The 24,584-nt window shown below is 46.2% G+C and overlaps 3 protein-coding genes and 1 long non-coding RNA gene across 4 annotated transcripts in view; 3 read left to right on the forward strand and 1 right to left on the reverse strand.

The window, feature by feature from the left end:
* LOC142088261 (uncharacterized) overlaps positions 1-24,584 on the reverse strand; it is a 223,119-nt gene that overhangs the window by 54,504 nt on the left and 144,031 nt on the right. The gene's annotated exons all lie outside the window — the stretch shown is intronic.
* Positions 2,634-3,575, forward strand: LOC142088428 (olfactory receptor 2D2-like). Its single transcript, XM_075163808.1, has one exon. The coding sequence runs from the start codon at positions 2,634-2,636 to the stop codon at positions 3,573-3,575; it is 942 nt and encodes a 313-aa protein (XP_075019909.1).
* On the forward strand, positions 10,454-12,179 carry LOC142088002 (olfactory receptor 2D2-like). Its single transcript, XM_075162804.1, has one exon. The coding sequence runs from the start codon at positions 10,454-10,456 to the stop codon at positions 11,393-11,395; it is 942 nt and encodes a 313-aa protein (XP_075018905.1). The 3' UTR covers positions 11,396-12,179.
* LOC142088003 (olfactory receptor 2D3-like) lies at positions 17,640-19,250 on the forward strand. Its single transcript, XM_075162805.1, has one exon. It carries the CDS (start codon positions 17,640-17,642, stop codon positions 18,579-18,581), a length of 942 nt encoding a protein of 313 aa, XP_075018906.1. The 3' UTR covers positions 18,582-19,250.

The following is a 24,584-nucleotide window of genomic DNA, read 5'->3' on the forward strand; positions in this document are numbered from 1 at the left end:
GATCAGGCGAGGGGTGCCTGCCACTTTCTTTTGTGTATTCTGCTGTCAGTATTCCTGTTATTGGATGAGTTTCAACCTTCTTGTAGATTGGACATTTTCAGGTACAGAAAAAACATTCTTTAATTTTACAAATCTTGAACAGAGATATGTCAGGATGATTTCAAGGTGGTTTAGTCCATAGGAGAATTTAGATAGGTCCAAGGCGTGTTTGTCACTGCTGATAGATGTGCCGTGATAAGATAATGGTTTCTGTAAGAAACCCCTTTTAACCTTGAGCAAAGTTCTTACCTTATTTGTGTCTACTTTTTCTCACCTATAAAGCATAAATGACTCTCATCCTTCAAACTCCTTTGAAATCAAACGGTGTAAAGTTCAGAGCTCGTGCTGTCTACTAACGTCAATAATATAAGGAGGTGATTTTCCAAAGTAGGTAAGTGAGCTAGAAGCACCGATCTCAAGCCCGTGGAACCACTCATGAGCAGTTTGGTCTCAGCTACTCCAAAGTATTTAGGAAACGAAATCCTATAGAGAATCCCACTCTAGTTCTTTATACCATAGCTAGAGGAAATTTCCCTTCTCGCTCCCAGAGGCTTGCAGTTTTCAGCTGCTGAAGGATGTTTTTTAATGTGGTATGATATTCATCAAAAGCATTACCACAACTGGTTTACTGAAGGCAAAATTGAGTTGTTCTTGGCCTCCGGAGTGTAGTTATGTGAATTATAAATGCCTGAAGAGAATCAGAAGCTGAATGTAGCTGTTGATGTTGGCACAGGCTTTAAAATGATTGTGCATCTATGTGCTTAAATGAGAGAAAGCTGTCTCTCGAGTTCTACATCCATCTTAAGAAAGATGCTGAATTTCGTATGATGCAGGTTCTTAGAGTTACGGCATCATAACTGATAGAGCCCACCTGGTCTAGAGAGTTCAGGTCTTGAATAAGACTTGGATTAATGCCAGTAAGCATCAGGGATCAGATCCATCTCACCGGAATTTAGGTGTTTACATATGAGCTGATGGCCACATTTGCACAGGTGCCAGTGAAAAGCTAGTTGATACGGTTGATACAAGTCTTCTGCAGCTCTTCTATCATACGTGCTTGTCCCATACAGATGTCCTGGCTACCACAGTGAACCCAAAACGGCAAGAGGCGTGGATGCTTCGGCACCTTAACCTTTCCTTTCAAGTCAGGAGGGAGGCACCTGCCTTCGCTGACTGGGAGATCGGTGCTGAGCAGTCGGGGCTCCCTGGGCTGCAGTGGAGACGGACTCCTCCGGTTGTATTGACTGGGGCGGTGGCTCAGCCATCCCACCTACCTGAGGCAGTAATCTTGGGCTGAGGCAAAGGGCCTCCTGAACTGAGCTTTTTAGGATTATTTCTGAACCTCCCTTCCACCACAGTTTCTCTTTTGGAACGATGCTTCATTTTGCAATGCTTTCCCCTGACAGCGTAATTGCTAATTCAGGTTGTGAGAGTCTGCTTGGTCTTAAAAACACAGGATAGGATTCAGTTTCAGGGGAAGGCATCAGGTTTAGGCATCCACATATAAACATTTACATGGAAGTTATACATTTAAATGTCTGTCATGAGTGAGGAATAAACCAGGGGTCAAGGTTAAGCCCAGAAGGCCACTCGGGTTCTCAGGAACAGCTGAGAAGTTGAGATAGCTAAAGGTATCACCTACTAGCTGGTCATCTGAATCGCCCTTTAGCGTCCATTGACCGTATCAATGAGGCATCCAAATAATGTGTTCAGCCGCAGCAGCCTGGTACCACTTGGACACCCCAGTGTGACCTGTCGTTTGGGCAATTTTCATTCCAGAGGAGCACAAGCCCTCCAACATCCCTGCATCAAATGTGACGGCCGCCTTCAGATGTCTCAGATACCCTGCAGCATATCGAGTGACATTTATTAGTGTCTTCCACAGCATTATTAAGGTAGGCATTCTGCTACTCTCCTTTTACTGCACGAAGACTCGGGATCCACAGCTGTGACCATATACTACTCGGAAACTTTCATGTCATAGGAAAGCCTTAAAACCTCTTAGGCGATACTGCGTAAAGACAGAACATGGACAGTAGGAGCTACAGTGACGAGAATGCCGTAAGATCCTAGATATACGTTAAGGTGGTTGGACATATGTAATTTGTTAGATGTGGTCAGCGTGCTGAATTTTGGCTTTATTGCAGGAAAAGGACACAGGTCTATGGATATTTGTCCACAAGAGTAGATCTGTGTCATAATGAGAGTGTCTGAAGGATTGTTTCGCTCAGAAGTCTGTTTTGTGTTTCTTCCCAGGTTAAGACAGGATATCGAGAACTGGGATTTTAACATCTCGTCTTTTGATCTAACCTTGAATCTTGATTTTCTAAAGAGGTCAGTAGTTCTCTTGGGCATTTAAATGTGTCCAAATTAGGCATTCTTCTGTTAAATCTGTGTAATTAGAGTGCAACCAACATGAGCAGGGGTTCAGCTAAAGGTACCATATAACTTTCTCAACATTTTCTCGTTTCTCTGGTCACCATCATAGATAATATAAAATAGATGGTGTGTTGTGTCTGGTACTTATCTTGAAAGAGGTTTGAGTTGACTTTGTTACTATTTCTTGTCTTGACAGTTAAACCACTGGAATAATAATGGCCAGGGAAAACCAAAGCGTAGTGACAGAATTCATCTTTCAAGGCCTTTCCTCCCAGCCAAGGACACAGACTGCTCTTTTCGTAGTGTTCCTGGTTTTTTATCTGTTCACAGTTGTTGGGAACATCATGATCCTTACAGTGATCAGAGCTGATTGCCAGTTGCAGTCACCCATGTACTTTTTCCTTGCCAACCTCTCCTTCTTAGATACCTGCTATGTCACCACTAACATCCCCCAGATGTTGGTGAACCTCTTGACCAAGAAGGGGAACATCTCCTTCTCCAGATGCGCTGCTCAGATGTATTTGTCTCTGACTTGTGGCATGGTAGAGTGTTTTCTGCTTGGGGTCATGGCCTATGATCGATATATGGCAATATGTCACCCCTTGCTCTACACCACTGTCATGAACAGGAAGGTTTGCATTCACATGGTCGTGGCTTCCTGGGCCAGCAGCCTACTGAGCTCCATGGTCATCATCACCCTCATCTGGCGGCTGCCCTTCTGTGGGCCTGACATCTTGAACCATTACTTCTGTGAAGTGCCAGCAGTGCTGGCCTTGGCCTGCGCCGATATTGCCCTCACGGAGTTGGTCATCTACATTTTCACTGTCCTCATAGTCTTGATCCCCTTTCTTCTGATCATCACCTCCTACGCCCGTATCCTTTCCGCCATCTTGAAGATTAAATCTGCACGTGTGCAATCCAAGACCTTCTCCACCTGTGGATCCCACCTGATGGTGGTAACCTTATTTTACGGGACAGTTATCTGCAGGTACCTGAATCCTAAGTCAAGGATTCCACAGGACAGGGACAAAGTTATTACAGTGCTTTACATCGTTGTAGCCCCATTGCTGAACCCCCTCATCTACAGCCTCAGGAACAAGGACATGAAGAATGCCCTGAGAAGGGTGATGAATAGACCCAAATCCCTGTTTATTTAAAGGCTTTTCAGGCAATGGTACTGCTGCACTTAGTTCTATGAGTTGAAACAATACTCAGATGTGATGATTTCTCTACCTGCAAGTGTCCTAGCCTTATTTTTACAAAGACTGAGGTGAAATCATACGTGTGCTAAATTCAACAGCACCTAAACAAAAAGACCTTGCATACAAATAACTTTCTAAATAACGTTTGGGGTTTGGTCTAAACCCTAGAGGCTAAATAAAGACATTGCAACTTCAGCGTGCGTCACTCTGGCAATTCATTTAAAATAGCAGTGGAAAATGCCCATAGCATTGTGACAAGAAAGACAAAAGGAGGAAAAAAGAAAAAACAGTTAAAGAACTGTGAGAAAAAATAAGCACTTTATATAAAGCGTGAAAGGTATTTTGCTTCTGAAGGGTTTCGTAATTCACTTCAGAGCGTACAAACATTTAATTCATGTTGCAAACATGAGCTGCTACTGTGACTTCCCTTCAGACCTGGAGATTTCTCAACGTCTGCTGGGTTGGTCAGCAAACAAAACTGCCATCTTCTCCAATAAAGGGTGCAGGTGTTTGCAACTAATATTTATCCCCTTGCGCTGTGAGCGTTTTCTCACCCCTGCTTCCATAACCCGCTTTGCTTCCCCCGTAACTCATTTCTGCCCCTCTTAACTCCTACTGCATTTCAGTCCAACTCTGGGGCCCCATGGGCCAAGATCCTTCAATCTTATTTTGTCATGTGGACAGCTGGCAGTAGATCGTTTTGTTTTCTGATTTGAGTAGGGCATAATCAGACGTGAATATCCGAGAGGGGTTTACTTTCCGTGCCTCAGAGACAGATCCCTAGGTTTTAAGTAACCCAGGCAAGATGAAGAGTATTTCAGACCTCCCGAACTTGCTGACAATTAAACTAACCTTTTGAAAGATGTGCTTTGTACTCACATTCATGCAACACAGGTGGTTTTGCTCCCCACCCACAAGCTTGCTCAGTCACGGACGACCGTGCATCCTCCTTTCTGTGGTGTGGGTTTGTTTGTCACTCGGTGACATTATAGCCAAAATCTGGATGCCGTTGGATGCCATTGTAATTCCAATTTCGTATCTGAATCCCCACTGACTACAGAGGGAGATCGCCTCTCCACAGACTGATCAACCTTCCCATTGTGGACATATTTTGATGACTGAAGTTAAATAATTCAAGCCTAGAGAAACCCACAGAAAGTCCTTCCCCAATGGACTTCAAAGTCTCAATAAACGAATGTTTGAAAAGCAAGAAGAACAAATCCCTGTCACATCTAAGACACGTACAAAAGCATGATAGAGGACCTTTAAAGCCAAAATCTTGTCTTTCCCTTTTAATTTTGCGGAACAAAGTGTGCTTACACCTGTCCCGCACAGGCAAGGACCAAACTAAGGGATCATTTCAGCCCTGGCTCTTTACACTGCGGCTCAAGCACCAACATCTGGAGGTGGCATCCGTGGGCCTGAGCCCAGAAGCCCACACCAGAGAGCCAGACCAGGGCTCTCCTGCGGCTCAGAGCAGGGCACGTGGCCCCAGCTGTGGCTCTGGCCTTCCCAGCAAGGGCAGGGACAGGAGAAAGCTTATTTAGTGGTGTATCTTCAACTACTCCCTTACTCTTACGCCATGTAAGATATAAAACATATGAGGACACACTCCTTGCTTGGGTTTGTGGGCAGATCGCTGTCCCCTGGGGGAAGGTCACATGCCAGGTGTCTCTCCCTACTGCTATATGCCACCTTTGAGGGTGGCCAGGGGAAAGGTTTGGGTCTGACATCTGGCACAGGTCCTGGCTGGGCTAGGACGTATTGCCACTTTGGTCAACAACTCATTCTTCCCAGCCCCAGCAGAGACGTGCTACGCTGGCAGATATTCCTGCTGCTCAGCGCCATCCCAGACCAAGACCCTCCAGCCGCCTACCAGGAGCATTAGTTAGCCCTGAATTATGTCAGCTGAGCCAGCCCAGAATTGAGTTTGGACTTGGTGGGCTATGGACTGGAGAAGTCTGCTTTGCCTGCAGAGCCTCTTGGGATAGCGCAAGTGAGCCCTTGGATAGGTGAATCTTTGGCAAGTAAATACAAAGATAAAAGCAAAGATATTTAGTGCAGAGCAAGCCAGAAAAGGAGAAATGTAGCCAGAGCCAGACACCAGCTTTTCCCCAGACCAACCCGGGCTCCCACCACACCTAAAGGACTCTTCACTTTTTTCAAAGATGCTTCCCATGACTGAAAGATAGGAAAGATAAGGCAAAGATAAAGCCTCTGATTAGTGAAGGCAGACAAATGGATATGAACTGTACATGTAGGGAGAACGGGGGTTTCTTAACCCTTAACAAGACCAAATAAGAGGCCTTGTCTAGCAGTAGGTGGTGGCAATAGTCGTAGCATGACCCACTGGAAGCTTCTCAGCAGGCCTGAACTTGAACACCAGCTAAGGCGTTAAATCTATTTCCATCACAAATTACGCTTCTCCCCTTCCAAAAAAAGGAACTCCCCTGGGGACCAGCCACCCAGCAGTTATCAGCCTAACAAGCCCTTCAGGGCATCATGAAGAAGCCTCTATCGCTTGGAGAAGGAAGCCATGATCAACGCATTCCAGGAACCTCCTGGATTGCTTATGCCCTGCCGTGTTGTCCCTCCAACAGATAGTGGGGTGGTTGAAGTCCCCCATGAGGACCAGGGCTTGAGAATGTGAGGCTGCTCCTATCTGTCTAGAGAGGGCCTCATCTGCTCCGTCTTCCTGGTCGGGTGGCCGGTAGCAGACCCCCCCTATAATGTCACCTGTCCCTGCCCTCCCTTTAATCCTGACCCATAAGCTCTCGGTTGGCTCCTCATCCGTCCCAGGGCGCAGCTCCATGCACTCCAGCTGGTCATTGACATAGAGGGCGACACCCCCTCATCTCCCCTGCCTGTCCTTCCTAAATGGCCTGTATCCTTCCATTCCAACACTCCAGTTGTAGGAGCCATCCCACCACGTCTCCATGATGCCAATAAGATCGTAGCCCTGCAAGAGTGCCCACGTCTCTAACTCCTCTTGTTTATTCCCCATGCATCGTGCCTTTGCATAGAGGCATTTAAGTTGGGCGCCCGATGAAGCTGCCTTACTGGCTGGAGTTCCTTTGTGCTCCTCTTCAGGCGCTCTCCTGCTGACCTGAGATCCTTCTCCAGGCTCTGGGCATCTATTGCTGGCCCTGGCATCAAACCGAGTGGGATGGCTTGAGGTTCTATTCCTAATGGAAGCAGGTCCAAAGTGAGGTCTTCCTTCCCCTCAAGCCTCCAGAAGTTTGAATGAGCCTTTGGCACACCTCACCCAGCACTGACACCTCATCAAAAATGTGTCATGAACCAAACCCAGCCAGTGAGCCCAAATTTTCGCGCTTCCAACAGCTGAAGTTAAAAAAACCCCTACACCCTAAACATATTTGCTGAATGCTGTGCAGTTCCCTCAGAAGCTCTTCTGACTTCTTGAGGTGTCCGTCTTGGGTCCGGGCAGATGGGAAAGAGATGAACACCTGGTGCTAGGGGAAATGATCTAGACTGTCCATTCCAGCACTGCCTTCCCACTCCCCCAGCCCTTGGGACGTCATTTCACCAAATAGCGGTATTTATCCTCCTCTTTCCAAACAGAGAGATCAATCGCTCTCTAGAAATGCTGATTCCTCTGAGCTGAATATGGAGGAAGCGTTGTTTCCCCTGTGCTCTGAAAATGGCTATTTTCCGCTGTTAACCATACAGACAGTTAGTAGCTTAGACAACCTAGATAACTAACTTTTGGGCACCTGGGGAGGATTTCACCTTATGAGATGTATCAGATTCTGCATCTCCCGATGTCTTCAGACCAAAGCTGGAGTATTAGTGTGTTTCACCCTCACAGAAGTCATCTGGCTCAAAGTAGGAATAACTGGGTAAAATTCCATGTTTAGACAACCCTCTAAAAAATCCCACAAATCCATTAAAATATTTGGTCCCTTAAGATTTGAAGTGTAACGTACGGTTCACCAAGTCTTGAACAGGCAGTTGTAAAAACTTTTACCAAAACTTCAATTGTTTATGACTTAAATACTTAAAATTATGCTTGGGCTTGTGTTTACAAGAAATAATTGCAATGCAACCTCTGGGACCACTTTGGCATTTAAAATTGGTTATGGTGTCTCAAAAGGGAAATCTTGAAATGCGATTTCAATTCTTCCACCACGCTGCTATCACTTTGAACGCCTTAAATCCAAATGTAAAGGACTAAGCCACTTTGCATTTATTTCTTACCTCCAAGTATCTAACACTTCTTTTGATCAGGCAAGGGGTGCCTGCCACTTTCTTTTGTGTATTCTGCTGTCAGTATTCCTGTTATTGGATGAGTTTCAACCTTCTTGTAGATTGGACATTTTCAGGTACAGAAAAAACATTCTTTAATTTTACAAATCTTGAACAGAGATATGTCAGGATGATTTCAAGGTGGTTTAGTCCATAGGAGAATTTAGATAGGTCCAAGGCGTGTTTGTCACTGCTGATAGATGTGCCGTGATAAGATAATGGTTTCTGTAAGAAACCCCTTTTAACCTTGAGCAAAGTTCTTACCTTATTTGTGTCTACTTTTTCTCACCTATAAAGCATAAATGACTCTCATCCTTCAAACTCCTTTGAAATCAAAAGGTGTAAAGTTCAGAGCTCGTGCTGTCTACTAACGTCAATAATATAAGGGGGTGATTTTCCAAAGTAGGTAAGTGAGCTAGAAGCACCGATCTCAAGCCCGTGGAACCACTCATGAGCAGTTTGGTCTCAGCTACTCCAAAGTATTTAGGAAACGAAATCCTATAGAGAATCCCACTCTAGTTCTTTATACCATAGCTAGAGGAAATTTCCCTTCTCGCTCCCAGAGGCTTGCAGTTTTCAGCTGCTGAAGGATGTTTTTTAATGTGGTATGATATTCATCAAAAGCATTACCACTACTGGTTTACTGAAGGCAAAATTGAATTGTTCTTGGCCTCCGGAGTGTAGTTATGTAAATTATAAATGCCTGAAGAGAATCAGAAGCTGAATGTAGCTGTTGATGTTGGCACAGGCTTTAAAATGATTGTGCATCTATGTGCTTAAATGAGAGAAAGCTGTCTCTCGAGTTCTACATCCATCTTAAGAAAGATGCTGAATTTCGTATTATGCAGGTTCTTAGAGTTACGGCATCATAACTGATAGAGCCCACCTGGTCTAGAGAGTTCAGGTCTTGAATAAGACTTGGATTAATGCCAGTAAGCATCAGGAATCAGATCCATCTCACCGGAATTTAGGTGTTTACATATGAGCTGATGGCCACATTTGCACAGGTGCCAGTGAAAAGCTAGTTGATACGGTTGATACAAGTCTTCTGCAGCTCTTCTATCATACGTGCTTGTCCCATACAGATGTCCTGGCTACCACAGTGAACCCAAAACGGCAAGAGGCGTGGATGCTTCGGCACCTTAACCTTTCCTTTCAAGTCAGGAGGGAGGCACCTGCCTTCGCTGACTGGGAGATCGGTGCTGAGCAGTCGGGGCTCCCTGGGCTGCAGTGGAGACGGACTCCTCTGGTTGTATTGACTGGGGCGGTGGCTCAGCCATCCCACCTACCTGAGGCAGTAATCTTGGGCTGAACCTCCCTTCCACCACAGTTTCTCTTTTGGAACGATGCTTCATTTTGCAATGCTTTCCCCTGACAGCGTAATTGCTAATTCAGGTTGTGAGAGTCTGCTTGGTCTTAAAAACACAGGATAGGATTCAGTTTCAGGGCAAGGCATCAGGTTTAGGCATCCACATATAAACATTTACATGGAAGTTATACATCTAAATGTCTGTCATGAGTGAGGAATAAACCAGGGGTCAAGGTTAAGCCCAGAAGGCCACTCGGGTTCTCAGGAACAGCTGAGAAGTTGAGATAGCTAAAGGTATCACCTACTAGCTGGTCATCTGAATCGCCCTTTAGCGTCCATTGACCGTATCAACGAGGCATCCAAATAATGTGTTCAGCCGCAGCAGCCTGGTACCACTTGGACACCCCAGCGTGACCTGTCGTTTGGCCAATTTTCATTCCAGAGGAGCACAAGCCCTCCAACATCCCTGCATCAAATGTGACGGCCGCCTTCAGATGTCTCAGATACCCTACAGCATATCGAGTGACATTTATTAGTGTCTTCCACAGCATTATTAAGGTAGGCATTCTGCTACTCTCCTTTTACTGCACGAAGACTCGGGATCCACAACTGTGACCATATACTACTCGGAAACTTTCATGTCATAGGAAAGCCTTAAAACCTCTTAGGCGATACTGCGTAAAGACAGAACATGGACAGTAGGAGCTACAGTGACGAGAATGCCATAAGATCCTAGATATACGTTAAGGTGGTTGGACATATGTAATTTGTTAGATGTGGTCAGCGTGCTGAATTTTGGCTTTATTGCAGGAAAAGGATACAGGTCTATGGATATTTGTCCACAAGAGTAGATCTGTGTCATAATGAGAGTGTCTGAAGGATTGTTTCGCTCCAGAAGTCTGTTTTGTGTTTCTTCCCAGGTTAAGACAGGATATCAAGAACTGGGATTTTAACATCTCGTCTTTTGATCTAACCTTGAATCTTGATTTTCTAAAGAGGTCAGTAGTTCTCTTGGGCATTTAAATGTGTCCAAATTAGGCATTTGTCTGTTAAATCTGTGTAATTAGAGTGCAACCAACATGAGCAGGGGTTCAGCTAAAGGTACCATGTAACTTTCTCAACATTTTCTCGTTTCTCTGGTCACCATCATAGATAATATAAAATAGATGGTGTGTTGTCTCTGGTACTTATCTTGCAAGAGATTTGAGTTGACTTTGTTACTATTTCTTGTCTTGACAGTTAAACCACTGGAATAATAATGGCCAGGGAAAACCAAAGCGTAGTGACAGAATTCATCTTTCAAGGCCTTTCCTCCCAGCCAAGGACACAGACTGCTCTTTTCGTAGTGTTCCTGGTTTTTTATCTGTTCACGGTTGTTGGGAACATCATGATCCTTACAGTGATCAGAGCTGATTGCCAGTTGCAGTCACCCATGTACTTTTTCCTTGCCAACCTGTCCTTCTTAGATACCTGCTATGTCACCACTAACATTCCCCAGATGTTGGTGAACCTCTTGACCAAGAAGGGGACCATCTCCTTCTCCAGATGTGCTGCTCAGATGTATTTCTCTCTGACATGTGGCACCACAGAGTGTTTTCTGCTTGGGGTCATGGCCTATGATCGATATATGGCAATATGTCACCCCTTGCTCTACACCACTATCATGAACAGGAAGGTTTGCATTCACATGGTCGCAGCTTCCTGGGCCAGCAGCCTACTGAGCTCCATGGTCATCATCACCCTCATCTGGCGGCTGCCCTTCTGCGGGCCTGGCATCTTGAACCATTACTTCTGTGAAGTGCCAGCAGTGCTGGCCTTGGCCTGCGCCGACACTGCCCTTACAGAGTTCGTCATCTTCATCTTCAGCATCGCCATAGTCTTGATCCCCTTTCTTCTGATCATCACGTCCTACGCCCGTATCCTTTCCGCCATCTTGAAGATTAAATCTGCACGTGTGCAATCCAAGACCTTCTCCACCTGTGGATCCCACCTGATGGTGGTAACCTTATTTTACGGGACAGTTATCTGCAGGTACATGAATCCTAAGACAAGGGCTCCACAGGACAGGGACAAAGTTATTACAGTGCTTTACGTCGTTGTAGCCCCATTGCTGAACCCCCTCATCTACAGCCTCAGGAACAAGGACATGAAGAATGCCCTGAGAAGGGTGATGAATAGACCCAAATCCCTGTTTATTTAAAGGCTTTTCAGGCAGTGGTAGTGTTGCACTTAGTTCTATAAGTTGAAAAAATACTCAGATGTGATGATTTCTCTACCTGCAAGTGTCCTAGCCTTATTTTTACAAAGACTGAGGTGAAATCATACGTGTGCTAAATTCAACAGCACCTAAACAAAAAGACCTTGCATACAAATAACTTTCTAAATAACGTTTGGGGTTTGGCCTAAACCCCAGAGGCTAAATAAAGACATTGCAACTTCAGCGTGCCTCACTCTGGCAATTCATTTAAAATAGCAGCGGGAAATGCCCATAGCATCGTGACAAGAAAGAAAAAAAGAAGAAAAAAGAAAAAATAGTTAAAGAACTGTGAGAAAAAATAAGCACTTTATATAAAGCGTGAAAGGTATTTTGCTTCTGAAGGGTTTCGTAATTCACTTCAGAGCAGACAAACATTTAATTCATGTTGCAAACATGAGCTGCTACTGTGATTTCCCTTCAGACCTGGAGATTTCTCAACGTCTGCTGGGTTGGTCAGCAAACAAAACTGCCATCTTCTCCAATGAAGGGTGCAGTTGTTTGCAACTAATATTTATCCCCTTGCGCTGTGAGCGTTTTCTCACCCCAGCTTCCATAACCCGCTTTGCTTCCCCCGTAACTCATTTCTGCCCCTCTTAACTCCTACTGCATTTCAGTCCAACTCTGGGGCCCCATGGGCCAAGATCCTTCAATCTTATTTTGTCATGTGGACAGCTGGCAGTAGATCGTTTTGTTTTCTGATTTGAGTAGGGCATAATCAGACGTGAATATCAGAGAGGGGTTTTCTTTCCGTGCCTCAGAGACAGATCCCTAGGTTTTAAGTAACCCAGGCAAGATGAAGAGTATTTCAGACCTCCCGAACTTGCTGACAATTAAACTAACCTTTTGAAAGATGTGCTTTGTACTCACATTCATGCAACACAGGTGGTTTTGCTCCCCACCCACAAGCTTGCTCAGTCACGGACGACCGTGCATCCTCCTTTCTGTGGTGTGGGTTTGTTTGTCACTCAGTGACATTATAGCCAAAATCTGGATGCCGTTGGATGCCATTGTAATTCCAATTTCGTATCTGAATCCCCACTGACTACAGAGGGAGATCGCCTCTCCACAGACTGATCAACCTTCCCATTGTGGACATATTTTGATGACTGAAGTTAAATACTTGAAGCCTAGAGAAACCCACAGAAAGTCCTTCCCCAATGGACTTCAAAGTCTCAATAAACGAGTGTTTGAAAAGCAAGAAGAACAAATCCCTATTACATCTAAGACATGTACAAAAGTATGATAGAACATCTTTAAAGCCAAAATCTTGTCTTTCCCTTTTAATTTTGCGGTCTAAACTGTGTTTACCTCCGTCCCATACAGGGAAGGACCAAACTAAGGGATCCTTTCAGCCCTGGCTCTTTACACTGTGGCTCAAGCACCAACATCTGGAGGTGGCATTCATGGGTCTGAGCCCAGAAGCCCACGCCAGAGAGCCAGACCAGGGCTCTCCTGCGGCTCAGAGCAGGGCACGTGGCCCCAGCTGTGGCTCTGGCCTTCCCAGCAAGGGCAGGGACAGGAGAAAGCTTATTTAGTGGTGTATCTTCAACTACTCCCCTACTCTTACGCCATGTAAGGTATAAAACATATGAGGACACACTCCTTGCTTGGGTTTTTGGGCAGATCGCTGTCCCCTGGGGGAAGGCCACATGCCAGGTGTCTCTCCCTACTGCTATATGCCACCTTTGAGGGTGGCCAGGGGAAAGGTTTGGGTCTGACATCTGGCACAGGTCCTGGCTGGGCTAGGACGTATTGCCACTTTGGTCAACGACTCATTCTTCTCAGCCCCAGCAGAGACGTGCTATGCTGGCAGATATTCCTGCTGCTCAGCGCCATCCCAGACCAAGACCCTCCAGCTGCCTACCAGGAGCATTAGTTAGCCCTGAATTATGTCAGCTGAGCCAGCCCAGAATTGAGTTTGGACTTGGTGGGCTATGGACTGGAGAAGTCTGCATTGCCTGCAGAGCCTCTTGGGATAGCGCAAGTGAGCCCTTGGATAGGTGAATCTTTGGCAAGTAAATACAAAGATAAAAGCAAAGGTATTTAGTGCAGAGCAAGCCAGAAAAGGAGAAATGTAGCCAGAGCCAGACACCAGCTTTTCCCCAGACCAACCCGGGCTCCCACCACACCTAAAGGACTCTTCACTTTTTTCAAAGATGCTTCCCATGACTGAAAGATAGGGAAGATAAGGCAAAGATAAAGCCTCTGATTAGTGAAGGCAGACAAATGGATATGAACTGTACATGTAGGGAGAACGGGGGTTTCTTAACCCTTAACAAGACCAAATAAGAGGCCTTGTCTAGCAGTAGGTGGAGGCAATAGTTGTAGAATGACCCACTGGAAGCTTCTCAGCAGGCCTGAACTCGAACATCAGCTAAGGCATTAAATCTATTTCCATCACGAATTACGCTTCTCCCCTTCCAAAATAAGGAACTCCCCTGGGGACCAGCCACCCAGCAGTTATCAGCCTAACAAGCCCTTCAGGGCATCATGAAGAAGCCTCTATCGCTTGGAGAAGGAAGCCATGATCAACGCATTCCAGGAACCTCCTGGATTGCTTATGCCCTGCCGTGTTGTCCCTCCAAAAGATAGTGGGGTGGTTGAAGTCCCCCATGAGGACCAGGGCTTGAGAATGTGAGGCTGCTCCTATCTGTCTAGAGAGGGCCTCATCTGCTCCGTCTTCCTGGTCGGGTGGCCGGTAGCAGATCCCCCCTATAATGTCACCTGTCCCTGCCGTCCCTTTAATCCTGACCCATAAGCTCTCGGTTGGCTCCTCATCCGTCCCAGGGCGCAGCTCCATGCACTCCAGCTGGTCATTGACATAGAGGGCGACACCCCCTCCTCATCTCCCCTGCCTGTCCTTCCTAAAGGACCTGTATCCTTCCATTCCAACACTCCAGTCGTAGGAGCCATCCCACCACGTCTCCATGATGCCAATAAGATCGTAGCCCTGCAAGAGTGCGCACGTCTCTAACTCCTCTTGTTTATTCCCCATGCATTGTGCCTTTGCATAGAGGCATTTAAGTTGGGCGCCCGATGAAGCTGCCTTACTGGCTGGAGTTCCTTTGTGCTCCTCTTCAGGTGCTCTCCTGCTGACCTGAGATCCTTCTCCAGGCTCTGGGCATCTATTGCTGGCCCTGGCATCAAACCGAGTGGGATGGCTTGAGGTTCTATTCCTAATGGAAGCAGGTCCAAAGTGAGGTCTTCCTTCCCCTCAGGCCTCCAGAAGTTTGAATGAGCCTTTGGCACACCTCACCCAGCACTGACACCTCATCAAAAATGTGTCATGAACCAAACCCAGCCAGTGAGCCCAAATTTTCGCGCTTCCAACAGCTGAAGTTAAAAAAACCCCTACACCCTAAACATATTTGCTGAATGCTGTGCAGTTCCCTCAGAAGCTCTTCTGACTTCTTGAGGTGTCCGTCTTGGGTCCGGGCAGATGGGAAAGAGATGAATACCTGGTGCTAGGGGAAATGATCTAGACTGTCCATTCCAGCACTGCCTTCCCACTCCCCCAGCCCTTGGGACGTCATTTCACCAAATAGCGGTATTTATCCTCCTCTTTCCAAACAGAGAGATCAATCGCTCTCTAGAAATGCTGATTCCTCTGAGCTGAATATGGAGGAAGCGTTGTTTCCCCTGTGCTCTGAAAATGGCTATTTTCCGCTGTTAACCATACAGACAGTTAGTAGCTTAGACAACCTAGATAACTAACTTTTGGGCACCTGGGGAGGATTTCACCTTATGAGATGTATCAGATTCTGCATCTCCCGATGTCTTCAGACCAAAGCTGGAGTATTAGTGTGTTTCACCCTCACAGAAGTCATCTGGCTCAAAGTAGGAATAACTGGGTAAAATTCCATGTTTAGACAACCCTCTAAAAAATCCCACAAATCCATTAAAATATTTGGTCCCTTAAGATTTGAAGTGTAACGTACGGTTCACCAAGTCTTGAACAGGCAGTTGTAAAAACTTTTACCAAAACTTCAATTGTTTATGACTTAAACACTTAAAATTATGCTTGGGCTTGTGTTTACAAGAAATAATTGCAATGCAACCTCTGGGACCACTTTGGCATTTAAAATTGGTTATGGTGTCTCAAAAGGGAAATCTTGAAATGCGATTTCAATTCTTCCACCACGCTGCTATCACTTTGAACGCCTTAAATCCAAATGTAAAGGACTAAGCCACTTTGCATTTATTTCTTACCTCCAAGTATCTAACACTTCTTTTGATCAGGCGAGGGGTGCCTGCCACTTTCTTTTGTGTATTCTGCTGCCAGTATTCCTGTTATTGGATGAGTTTCAACCTTCTTGTAGATTGGACATTTTCAGGTACAGAAAAAACACTCTTTAATTTTACAAATCTTGAACAGAGATATGTCAGGATGATTTCAAGGTGGTTTAGTCCATAGGAGAATTTAGATAGGTCCAAGGCGTGTTTGTCACTGCTGATAGATGTGCCGTGATAAGATAATGGTTTCTGTAAGAAACCCCTTTTAACCTTGAGCAAAGTTCTTACCTTATTTGTGTCTACTTTTTCTCACCTATAAAGCATAAATGACTCTCATCCTTCAAACTCCTTTGAAATCAAAAGGTGTAAAGTTCAGAGCTCGTGCTGTCTACTAACGTCAATAATATAAGGGGGTGATTTTCCAAAGTAGGTAAGTGAGCTAGAAGCACCGATCTCAAGCCCGTGGAACCACTCATGAGCAGTTTGGTCTCAGCTACTCCAAAGTATTTAGGAAACGAAATCCTATAGAGAATCCCACTCTAGTTCTTTATACCATAGCTAGAGGAAATTTCCCTTCTCGCTCCCAGAGGCTTGCAGTTTTCAGCTGCTGAAGGATGTTTTTTAATGTGGTATGATATTCATCAAAAGCATTACCACAACTGGTTTACTGAAGGCAAAATTGAATTGTTCTTGGCCTCCGGAGTGTAGTTATGTGAATTATAAATGCCTGAAGAGAATCAGAAGCTGAATGTAGCTGTTGATGTTGGCACAGGCTTTAAAATGATTGTGCATCTATGTGCTTAAATGAGAGAAAGCTGTCTCTCGAGTTCTACATCCATCTTAAGAAAGATGCTGAATTTCGTATGATGCAGGTTCTTAGAGTTACGGCATCATAACTGATAGAGCCCACCTGGTCTAGAGAGTTCAGGTCTTGAATAAGACTTGGATTAATGCCAGTAAGCATCAGGGATCAGACCCATCTCACCGGAATTTAGGTGTTTACATATGAGCTGATGGCCACATTTGCACAGGTGCCAGTGAAAAGCTAGTTGATACGGTTGATACAAGTCTTCTGCAGCTCTTCTATCACACGTGCTTGTCCCATACAGATGTCCTGGCTACCACAGTGAACCCAAAACGGCAAGAGGCGTGGATGCTTCGGCACCTTAACCCTTCCTTTCAAGTCAGGAGGGAGGCACCTGCCTTCGCTGACTGGGAGATCGGTGCTGAGCAGTCGGGGCTCCCTGGGCTGCAGTGGAGACGGACTCCTCCGGTTGTATTGACTGGGGCGGTGGCTCAGCCATCCCACCTACCTGAGGCAGTAATCTTGGGCTGAGGCAAAGGGCCTCCTGAACTGAGCTTTTTACGATTATTTCTGAACCTCCCTTCCACCACAGTTTCTCTTTTGGAACGATGCTTCATTTTGCAATGCTTTCCCCTGACAGCGTAATTGCTAATTCAGGTTGTGAGAGTCTGCTTGGTCTTAAAAACACAGGATAGGATTCAGTTTCAGGGCAAGGCATCAGGTTTAGGCATCTACATATAAACATTTACATGGAAGTTATACATCTAAATGTCTGTCATGAGTGAGGAATAAACCAGGGGTCAAGGTTAAGCCCAGAAGGCCACTCAGGTTCTCAGGAACAGCTGAGAAGTTGAGATAGCTAAAGGTATTTATATTCTTCTGTTAAATCTGTGTAATTAGAGTGCAACTAACATGAGCAGGGGTTCAGCTAAAGGTACCATGTAACTTTCTCAACACTTTCTCGTTTCTCTGGTCACCATAACAGATAATGGAAAATGGGTGGTGTGTTGTGTCTGGTACATTATTTTCCACGGCAGATTCTCTCCCCTTCAGAGAGAAATCCAAGTTCTTGTTACATTTATCTTGCAAGAGATTTGAGTTCACTTTGTTACTATTTCTTATCTTGACAGCTAAACCACTGGAATAATAATGGCCAGGGAAAACCAAAGCGTAGTGACAGAATTCATCTTTCAAGGCCTTTCCTCCCAGCCAAGGACACAGACTGCTCTTTTCGTAGTGTTCCTGGTTTTTTATCTGTTCACGGTTGTTGGGAACATCATGATCCTTACAGTGATCAGAGCTGATTGCCAGTTGCAGTCACCCATGTACTTTTTCCTTGCCAACCTGTCCTTCTTAGATATCTGCTATGTCTCCACCAACGTCCCCCAGATGCTGGTGAACCTCTTGACCAAGAAGGGGAACATCTCCTTCTCCAGATGTGCTGCTCAGATGTATTTGTCTCTGACTTTTGGCATGACAGAGTGTTTTCTGCTTGGGGTCATGGCCTATGATCGATATATGGCAATATGTCACCCCTTGCTCTACACCACTGTCATGAACAGGAAGGTTTGCATTCACATGGTCGCGGCTTCCTGGGCCAGCAGCCTACTGAGCTCCATGGTCCTCTGCAGCTTCACCTTGCGGCTGCCGTTCTGCGGGCCTGGCATCTTGAACCATTACTTCTGCGAAGTGACAGCAGTGCTGCTCTTGGCCTGCGCCGACATTGCCCTCACGAAGCTGGTCATCTTCGTTTTCAGCATCCTCATAGCATTCATCCCCTTTCTTCTGATCATCACGTCCTACGCCCGTATCCTTTCGGCCATCTTGAAGATTCAATCTGCACGTGTGCAATCCAAGACCTTCTCCACCTGTGGATCCCACTTGACAGTGGTAATCTTATTTTATGGGACAATCATCTGCATGTACATGAATCCTAAGTCAAGGGTTCCACAGGACAGGGACAAAGTTATTGCAGTGTTTTACACTGTTGTAACCCCAATGCTGAACCCCCTCATCTACAGCCTCAGGAACAAGGACATGAAGAATGCCCTGAGAAGGGCGATGAATAGACCCAAGTCCCTGTTTACTTAAAGGCTTTTCAGGGAGTGGTAGTGTTGCACTTAGTTCTATGAGTTGAAACAATACTCAGATGTGATGATTTCTCTACCTGCAAGTGTCCTAGCCTTATTTTTACAAAGACTGAGGTGAAATCATACGTGTGCTAAATTCAACAGCACCTAAACAAAAAGACCTTGCATACAAATAACTTTCTAAATAACGTTTGGGTTTTGGTCTAAACCCCAGAGGCTAAATAAAGACATTGCAACTTCAGCGTGCCTCACCCTGGCAATTCATTTAAAATAGCAGTGGAAAATGCCCATAGCATCGTGACAAGAAAGACAAAAGGAAGAAAAAAGAAAAAACAGTTAAAGAACTGTGAGAAAAAATAAGCACTTTATATAAAGCGTGAAAGGTATTTTGCTTCTGAAGGGTTTCGTAATTCACTTCAGAGCAGACAAACATTTAATTCATGTTGCAAACATGAGCTGCTACTGTGATTTCCCTTCAGACCTGGAGATTTCTCAACGTCTGCTGGGTTGGTCAGCAAAGAAAACTGCCATCTTCTCCAATGAAGGGTGCAGTTGTTTGCAACTAATATTTATCCCCTTGCGCTGTGAGCGTTTTCTCACCCCAGCTTCCATAACCCGCTTTGCTTCCCCCGTAACTCATTTCTGCCCCTCTTAACTCCTACTGCATTTCAGTCCAACTCTGGGGCCCCATGGGCCAAGATCCTTCAATCTTATTTTGTCATGTGGACAGCTGGCAGTAGATCGTTTTGTTTTCTGATTTGAGTAGGGCATAATCAGACGTGAATATCCGAGAGGGGTTTTCTTTCCGTGCCTCAGAGACAGATCCCTAGGTTTTAAGTAACCCAGGCAAGATGAAGAGTATTTCAGACCTCCCGAACTTGCTGACAATTAAACTAACCTTTTGAAAGATGTGCTTTGTACTCACATTCATGCAACACAGGTGGTTTTGCTCCCCACCCACAAGCTTGCTCAGTCACGGACGACCGTGCATCCTCCTTTCTGTGGTGTGGGTTTGTTTGTCACTCAGTGACATTATAGCCAAAATCTGGATGCCGTTGGATGCCATTGTAATTCCAATTTCGTATCTGAATCCCCACTGACTACAGAGGGAGATCGCCTCTCCACAGACTGATCAACCTTCCCATTGTGGACATATTTTGATGACTGAAGTTAAATAATTCAAGCCTAGAGAAACCCACAGAAAGTCCTTCCCCAATGGACTTCAAAGTCTCAATAAACGAATGTTTGAAAAGCAAGAAGAACGAATCCCTATGACATCTAAGTCATGTGCAGCCAAAGCAGATAGAACATCTTTAAAGCCAAAATCTTGTCTTTCCCCTCCAATTTTGTGGTCCAAACTGTTCTGCTCTAAGAAATATCCTCCGGTCTCTTTTTCCTTCTGCCTGTCAAGGAACCATCACCAGAAGCACCCAAGGAAGGTATCAGGAAAACCAGATCTAGCGCATGGAAAGTTATCGCAAAACACGGTGGGACACAGACAACTTTCTGATCTCTAAAGATGAGAGTCATCTCACATGTTTTTAAAACCCTGTAGTGAAGCATCGAAGTCTAAGCTAGCTCCCAAGGCTCTGAGGTGGTTCGCTGGGCTCCTTGTACAGTGGGCAGAGAAACTCATCCCATGCTGTGGTCAGTGTCTAAGAAAGAACCAGTGAATTGTCTATAAATGAGGGAAGAAGAAGAAGAATCACATTCATGAATCTGAGAGCTAGACATAAAGTTGCTTGCTTGATGTCAGGCAGCAGTGCAAAAAGTTCCTTAACCTGGCTGAAGCGGAGGTAGAAAGGCTTCAGAAGGCTTTGAGAGGGCACACCAGTGGCGAGCGCAAGGCATACCCCCGGCTGGTTTGCCAGATGCAAGTCTGGAAAGGATACCTCATTGGTTTCTGAACTGCTGGACAAAACTGCTCATTCATAGCCAGCCAGATGAGGGAGAGCTGCCCAAATTCTACAGCCGAAATAAAGAAAGGCATACCAAATCCGAACTGTTGCCAGGAGAATGCACTGTCTGACTGATTCGCCTGTGAATGGAAGACTGAGAAAGCACTTCTCACCTTAATATCTTGGGTTTTTTCAGAAAAGGGGAGTAATGAAATTGGTGTGCTTGAATAATGTGCTTGAAAAAATGTAAAATACAAAGAAGCTGTTACAGCTTCTGTGATCTGGTGCTTGTTTCTGTGTTTCTGCCTCTCCGTCCACTCAGGAAAACTGGCTTTTAGACACCTGGTTTAAGATGACTCTGAACAACCAGTTTTGAGACTGCCAGAGTTAGGCAGGATGAATTTCAGCTTTTATAGATGCAAGTATGCCTGTAACCTTGCAGGTATGCAAACACCCAGCATGCCTGAGGTTCAACAACACACCTAAAGATAACAGTTGTCCCAGATACACAGATTTGTAATTATAATTTCGTGGTGTACATTCTTTTTTTAATGTCTGCCAAGCCAAGACAACCGACCTTAATGGGCAGGATTGGTACTGGGGTGGTTTCCTCTGCAAGCTAGCAGAAAGTGGAGTCCCAGCAGAAAGTAACGGAAGTTTTTTGGAGTGCGATTCGTACTTCTTGTCCCTGTCTAGGGAAGATCACAGCAGTGACTAGAAAGGTATTTTGAGGGAGATTGGTGCATCCTGACCCTGCCTGGAGGTTGAAGTGTGGAAAATGCAATTAGTGAACAAATGCCACTCGTTAGCCGGTATCCTATGCACCAGAAGTGTGCTTACACCCGTCCCGTACAGGGAAGGACCAAACTAAGGGATCATTTCAGCCCTGGCTCTTTACAGTGCGGCTCAAGCACCAACATCTGGAGGTGGCATCCGTGGGTCTGAGCCCAGAAGCCCACGCCAGAGAGCCAGACCAGGGCTCTCCTGCGGCTCAGAGCAGGGCACGTGGCCCCAGCTGTGGCTCTGGCCTTCCCAGCAAGGGCAGGGACAGGAGAAAGCTTATTTAGTGGTGTATCTTCAACTACTCCCCTACTCTTACGCCATGTAAGATATAAAACATATGAGGACACACTCCTTGCTTGGGTTTTTGGGCAGATCGCTGTCCCCTGGGGGAAGGTCACATGCCAGGTGTCTCTCCCTACTGCTATATGCCACCTTTGAGGGTGGCCAGGGGAAAGGTTTGGGTCTGACATCTGGCACAGGTCCTGGCTGGGCTAGGACGTATTGCCACTTTGGTCAACGACTCATTCTTCCCAGCCCCAGCAGAGACGTGCTACGCTGGCAGATATTCCTGCTGCTCAGCGCCATCCCAGACCAAGACCCTCCAGCTGCCTACCAGGAGCATTAGTTAGCCCTGAATTATGTCAGCTGAGCCAGCCCAGAATTGAGTTTGGACTTGGTGGGCTATGGACTGGAGAAGTCTGCATTGCCTGCAGAGCCTCTTGGGATAGCGCAAGTGAGCCCTTGGATAGGTGAAGTCTTTGGCAAGTAAATACAAAGATAAAAGCAAAGATATTTAGTGCAGAGCAAGCCAGAAAAGGAGAAATGTAGCCAGAGCCAGACACCAGCTTTTCCCCAGACCAACCCAGGCTCCCACCACACCTAAAGGACTCTTCACTTTTTTCAAAGATGCTTCCCATGACTGAAAGATAGGGAAGATAAGGCAAAGATAAAGCCTCTGATTAGTGAAGGCAGACAAATGGATATGAACTGTACATGTAGGGAGAACGGGGGTTTCTTAACCCTTAACAAGACCAAATAAGAGGCCTTGTCTAGCAGTAGGTGGAGGCAATAATCGTAGAATGACCCACTGGAAGCTTCTCAGCAGGCCTGAACTCGAACATCAGCTAAGGCGTTAAATCTATTTCCATCACAAATTACGCTTCTCCCCTTCCAAAATAAGGAACTCCCCTGGGGACCAGCCACCCAACAGTTATCAGCCTAACAAGCCCTTCAGGGCATCATGAAGAAGCCTCTATCGCTTGGAGAAGGAAGCCATGATCAACGCATTCCAGGAACCTCCTGGATTGCTTATGCCCTGCCGTGTTGTCCCTCCAACAGATAGTGGGATGGTTGAAGCTCCCCATGAGGACCAGGGCTTGAGAATGTGAGGCTGCTCCTATCTGTCTAGAGAGGGCCTCATCTGCTCCTTCTTCCTGGTCGGGTGGCCGGTAGCAGATCCCCCCTATAATGTCACCTGTCCCTGCCCTCCCTTTAATCCTGACCCATAAGCTCTTGATTGGCTCCTCATCCGTCCCAGGGCACAGCTCCATGCACTCCAGCTGGTCATTGACATAGAGGGCGACTCCCCCTCCTCATTTCCCCTGCCTGTCCTTCCTAAAGGACCTGTATCCTTCCATTCCAACACTCCAATCATAGGAGCCATCCCACCACGTCTCCATGATGCCAATAAGATCGTAGCCCTGCAAGAGTGCGCACGTCTCTAACTCCTCTTGTTTATTCCCCATGCATCGTGCCTTTGCATAGAGGCATTTAAGTTGGGCGCCCAATGAAGCTGCCTTACTGGCTGCAGTTCCTTTGTGCTCCTCTTCAGACGCTCTCCTGCTGACCTGCGATCCTTCTCCAGGCTCTGGGCATCTGTTGCTGGCCCTGGCATCAGATCGGTACGAGTGGGATGGATTGAGGTTCCCCTCCTCCCGCAACTTTACTTTAAAACCCTCTTCACCAGCTTGGCAAGCCTGTGACCGAAGATGCTCTTCCCCTTCTCTGACAGATGGACCCCATCAGCCCCTAGTAGACCAGGTTTCTCAAAGACAGTCCCATGGTCTAAATAACCAAAGCCCCTGGCTGTGGGACCCGTCCCATAACCATTTGTTGACTCGCCACATTCGACTGGCCCTTTCCAACCCCTTTCCTTTGACCGGGAGGACTGATGAAAAAACCACCTGTGCTTCAGAGTCCCTTACCATCGCTCCCAGGGCTCTCTAATCCTTCTTGATAGTCCTCAGACTGCTCCTGGCTCTATCACTGGTGCCCACGTGAAACAGCAGCAGCAGATAATAGTCAGTGGACCGTACGAGGCTTGGTAGCCTCTGGGTGACATCCCTGCTACGAGCCCCCAGTAAGCAGCACACCTCCCTAGAGAGGGCGTGCGGTTGGCAAATGGGTGCCTCAGTACCTCTCAGAAGAGAGTCGCCTGCTATTATCACCCGTCACCTTTTCTTAGTTGTGCTGGTTGTTATGTCTCGTTTTTGAGGAACACTTATGGATGAGCACCTAGCTCCAGGAGGGGTTACAGCTGATGACCCCTCCTCAGAGATGAGAGCACCTCTTCATCCTGGCTGAAGGTGCTTATATTCCTAATGGAAGCAGGTCCAAAGTGAGGTCTTCCTTCCCCTCAAGCCTCCAGAAGTTTGAATGAGCCTTTGGCACACCTCACCCAGCACTGACACCTCATCAAAAATGTGTCATGAACCAAACCCAGCCAGTGAGCCCAAATTTTCGCGCTTCCAACAGCTGAAGTTAAAAAAACCCCTACACCCTAAACATATTTGCTGAATGCTGTGCAGTTCCCTCAGAAGCTCTTCTGACTTCTTGAGGTGTCCGTCTTGGGTCCGGGCAGATGGGAAAGAGATGAATACCTGGTGCTAGGGGAAATGATCTAGACTGTCCATTCCAGCACTGCCTTCCCACTCCCCCAGCCCTTGGGACGTCATTTCACCAAATAGCGGTATTTATCCTCCTCTTTCCAAACAGAGAGATCAATCGCTCTCTAGAAATGCTGATTCCTCTGAGCTGAATATGGAGGAAGCGTTGTTTCCCCTGTGCTCTGAAAATGGCTATTTTCCGCTGTTAACCATACAGACAGTTAGTAGCTTAGACAACCTAGATAACTAACTTTTGGGCACCTGGGGAGGATTTCACCTTATGAGATGTATCAGATTCTGCATCTCCCGATGTCTTCAGACCAAAGCTGGAGTATTAGTGTGTTTCACCCTCACAGAAGTCATCTGGCTCAAAGTAGGAATAACTGGGTAAAATTCCATGTTTAGACAACCCTCTAAAAAATCCCACAAATCCATTAA

The sequence above is a fragment of the Calonectris borealis genome, chromosome 14 (assembly GCF_964195595.1).
Source record: "Calonectris borealis chromosome 14, bCalBor7.hap1.2, whole genome shotgun sequence".
NCBI classification, from domain to species: Eukaryota; Metazoa; Chordata; class Aves; order Procellariiformes; family Procellariidae; genus Calonectris; species Calonectris borealis.